We start from the raw sequence: 3609 nt of genomic DNA, 5'->3' as shown, positions 1-3609 counted from the left end.
ATAACTTTTGTTTAGTAATTATTTTAATTTAGGGCCAGGTTTTTGAGAGAATTTGACATTGACAGGAATTTTGTGTTTAATGGCTTGTTTTATCCAAGTTTGGATTATCCTTGACCTGGTTTCAGGGACAAAAGGTAAACTGCAGTGTAATGTTGTACATTTGCTGTTATGTTAAACTTGTATTGGCTATTATTTATTATTGAATGTTAAATCTTTGAACCCATAATTGTTTGAGCATTCTGCCAGAATTATTGTTATGATGTCCTAATAATTATCACCATACATTATAAAATTTTCCAGTCTGTTTATAAAAGATGGATAATAACATGGTTTGGATTAGTTTTCAGCCAAAGAGACACAAATGTTATCAGATGCTATCACCTCTCGATGGGTAAATCAGGATTTTCTGCCAGATGCTTATAGTGTCTGCTTGGGTTTAAGTAGTTAAGATATTTGCATTAGTATTTTTGTTGGATTCATGATATTTATGATTTTAAAATACTGAATTTTTAGGCCTGTAGTGGAGAATATTATTGATCATAAAAATAATATGTGCTTAATATAGAGCATGCAACTGTAATTTATAACGGTTATTTCAACTTGTAAGTTTATTATTCTTGGGAAGAAAACTATTACTGATGTATTAGTATAGTACATTATTCTTTAATAAAGTTTTTCATTTAGAATTAAATCTAGTTGTTTTCACTAGCTTATTAAATAAACCTGCAGCCATTTTGATTGATTTGTTCAGTTATTGCATAATCTTCTGGGCTGTTTTACTAAGTCAGTGTCTGGATAACTTGATTAGCTTATTAAATAAGTTTCTTATCTTGGCTGGTTTGTTAACTCACTTCTTAATCGTCCTGGCTGGTTTGTTAAATTACTGTCCAGTTATCCTAGTTGTTATATTAAGACAATGGCTAATCAGTTTGATAAGTATCTGAAGTCAATGGCTAGTCAACTTTATCAGTATGCTAAAAGAACATTGAAATGGTGTATTTAAGTGTTTTACACTCACAAAAAAGAAACTTATCATTATATAGGTATTTGAAGAACTTGTAGCATTTCACCACAATTTAATTCTTTGTATTGTTAGCCGACACTGGGCAGCTAGTACATAATTGAATAGATTTGTTTAACAACAAGTAAAAGCTTGGAATGGCTCACAGACACACCCCCAATGAAAGAATAGACAATTCCAAGCTTTTACTTGTTGTTAAACAAATGTTTAAACAACTCTATTCAAATAAAAGAACATTGTTTAAAACAAAGATTAAAAGCATTGTCATAGATTTTTGTCTAAACATCTTTGTCATGTAGTTAAATGAATAGCTATAAATATTGTAGTGTCACTTCTTAGATAAGTCTTAAACATTTTAGTTTTAGTCAGGTGACTGTCACCACAACATAATTCAAAGGTTCTGTAAAATCTTTGTTGTTATACTTCAGATAACATTAATTTTCTAACTTTTATTGGGTAGTACAAACTGGTAATTGAATAAAAAAAATTTTAAATTATTATAGCAGAAAATGTGTAGATTTGTTTATCGATGTGTGGTTCGTTAACTTTATGTAATATATGTATACTTTCAATGAACCATATACAAATATACATATATTAGATAAAGTCAATGAACCATATACAAGTATACATATATTACATAAAGTTAATGAACCATATACAAATATACATATAATACATAAAGTTAATGAACCATATACAAATATACACATAATACATAAAGCTTTATCTAATATATGTATACTTGTATATGGTTCATTGACTTTATGTAATATATGTATATGGTTCATTAACTTTATGTAATATGTGTATATTTGTATATGGTTCATTGATTTTATGTAATATATGTATATGTTCATTGACTTTATGTAATATATGTGTATATTTGTATATGGTTCATTAACTTTATGTAATATATGTGTATTTGTATATGGTTCATTAACTTTATGTAATATATGTGTATTTGTATATGGTTCATTAATTAGATAAAGAATGTGTACATATTGTCAAGTTACACATGTATGTATATGTACAAACATTTTAGTAAAAATCACATCATATGAATTACACAGAGGTAACTTGGACTTTAAATTATCAAAAAGTTAGAAACAATGAAAATTAGGTTTAGAAAAAGAACAAAAATATTATGTTTGAATGTTAGGAACAGCTAAAATGAGGCTTAGTAAACAGTTACTGTATGTAGAGTTGTTGATGGATGCATGATGTTCCAAAATGATAAAAGGCTAAAATGAGGCTTAGAAAATAAAATATTGTAATGTTTTACCAAATTAACTAGGCAAAAGAAGTGATAAAAAACACAGAATTTGGTATGTTGTGATATCTAAATCCTATTTTATCGTTGGTTTTTAACGTTTTGATCAGGATTTGAAGTCTCGTAGGTTATGTACTGTTGTTGAAACTGATGCAACAAGTTTTTGTTCATTAAGATATATTGGAAAGCAGGATTCTGTCACTATTAGTGTATGGAATCACAAGAAGATTCATAAAAAGAATGGAGCAGGGTTCCTAGGCTGTGTGCGGATCATGTCTAATGCAATCCAGCTTCTCAAAGATACTGGCTGTAAGTAAATGAATTGTTTTGAATTCTGAACTTGTAATTTTTGAATATATGTAATCATATGTAGAGTTTAAATTATCTAGGTCAGATGTGCTTGGAAAGTAATTTTACAGATTTTTTTATTAAAGAATGAATCTACTTCTTTCTGTAATAATGTAAGGTTAACATTTTAATAGAACGAATTATTACTTTTTGTGGAATTTATGTGAAAATGTAATACATGCCCTAAAACTTTAGTAAATAATTCCATTCTTGAGAAACTGACTATAATATATATAATTGTTTTGACTTTTTCTTTAATGTTATTATTACCATGAAGTTGCTTCTCATGGCTTTTCAAAAAATATTTGTATCTTATTTTGTCTTTCTAAAGAATATTTAATAATAGCTGAAAAGGCAGTTTATTGTTTTCCATAAAATGTTTCTAACATACCAGACTTAAAAGTTTAACTGGATACAAGCTGTGTGAAGTAACTGATTTGTAGGTTTAACTTCCTACAAGTCAGCCACTCCACACAACTTTTATCAAATTAAACCTACAAGTCAGCCACTCCACACAGCTTTTATCAAATTAAACCTACAAGTCAGCCACTCCACACAACTTTTATCAAGTTAAACCTACAAGTCAGTTACTTCACACAGCTTGTATCAAATTAAACCTACAAGTCAGCCACTCCATACAACTTTTATCTTTAATTTGATAAAAGTTGTGTGGAGTGGCTGACTTGTGAGTTTATTAAGAGTTTCATAATATAACTGACTTGTAGGTTTAACTTGATAAAAGTTGTGTGGAGTGGCTGACTTGTAGGTTTAATTTGATACAAGCTGTGTGAAGTAACTGATTTGTAGGTTTAACTTGATAAAAGTTGTATGGAGTGGCTGACTTGTAGGTTTAATTTGATACAAGCTGTGTGAAGTAACTGATTTGTAGGTTTAACTTGATAAAAGTTGTATGGAGTGGCTGACTTGTAGGTTTAATTTGATACAAGCTGTGTGAAGTAACTGATTT

General features: G+C 28.7%; 1 protein-coding gene across 1 annotated transcript in view; it reads left to right on the top strand.

Moving 5' to 3' along the window:
* The window catches only part of LOC106473545 (E3 ubiquitin-protein ligase SMURF2-like), a 38402-nt gene that overhangs the window by 25699 nt on the left and 9094 nt on the right, over positions 1–3609 (top strand). The window contains exon 4 of the mRNA XM_022401959.1: positions 2405–2603. Coding sequence (XP_022257667.1) covers positions 2405–2603 — 199 coding nt within the window. The remainder of the gene's footprint in view (positions 1–2404; positions 2604–3609) is intronic.

This window comes from Limulus polyphemus, unplaced genomic scaffold, assembly GCF_000517525.1.
Source record: "Limulus polyphemus unplaced genomic scaffold, Limulus_polyphemus-2.1.2 Scaffold6266, whole genome shotgun sequence".
Lineage (NCBI taxonomy): Eukaryota > Metazoa > Arthropoda > Merostomata > Xiphosura > Limulidae > Limulus > Limulus polyphemus.
Note: the sequence above shows the minus strand (reverse complement) of the source record. Positions and strands in the feature narration are given on the sequence as shown.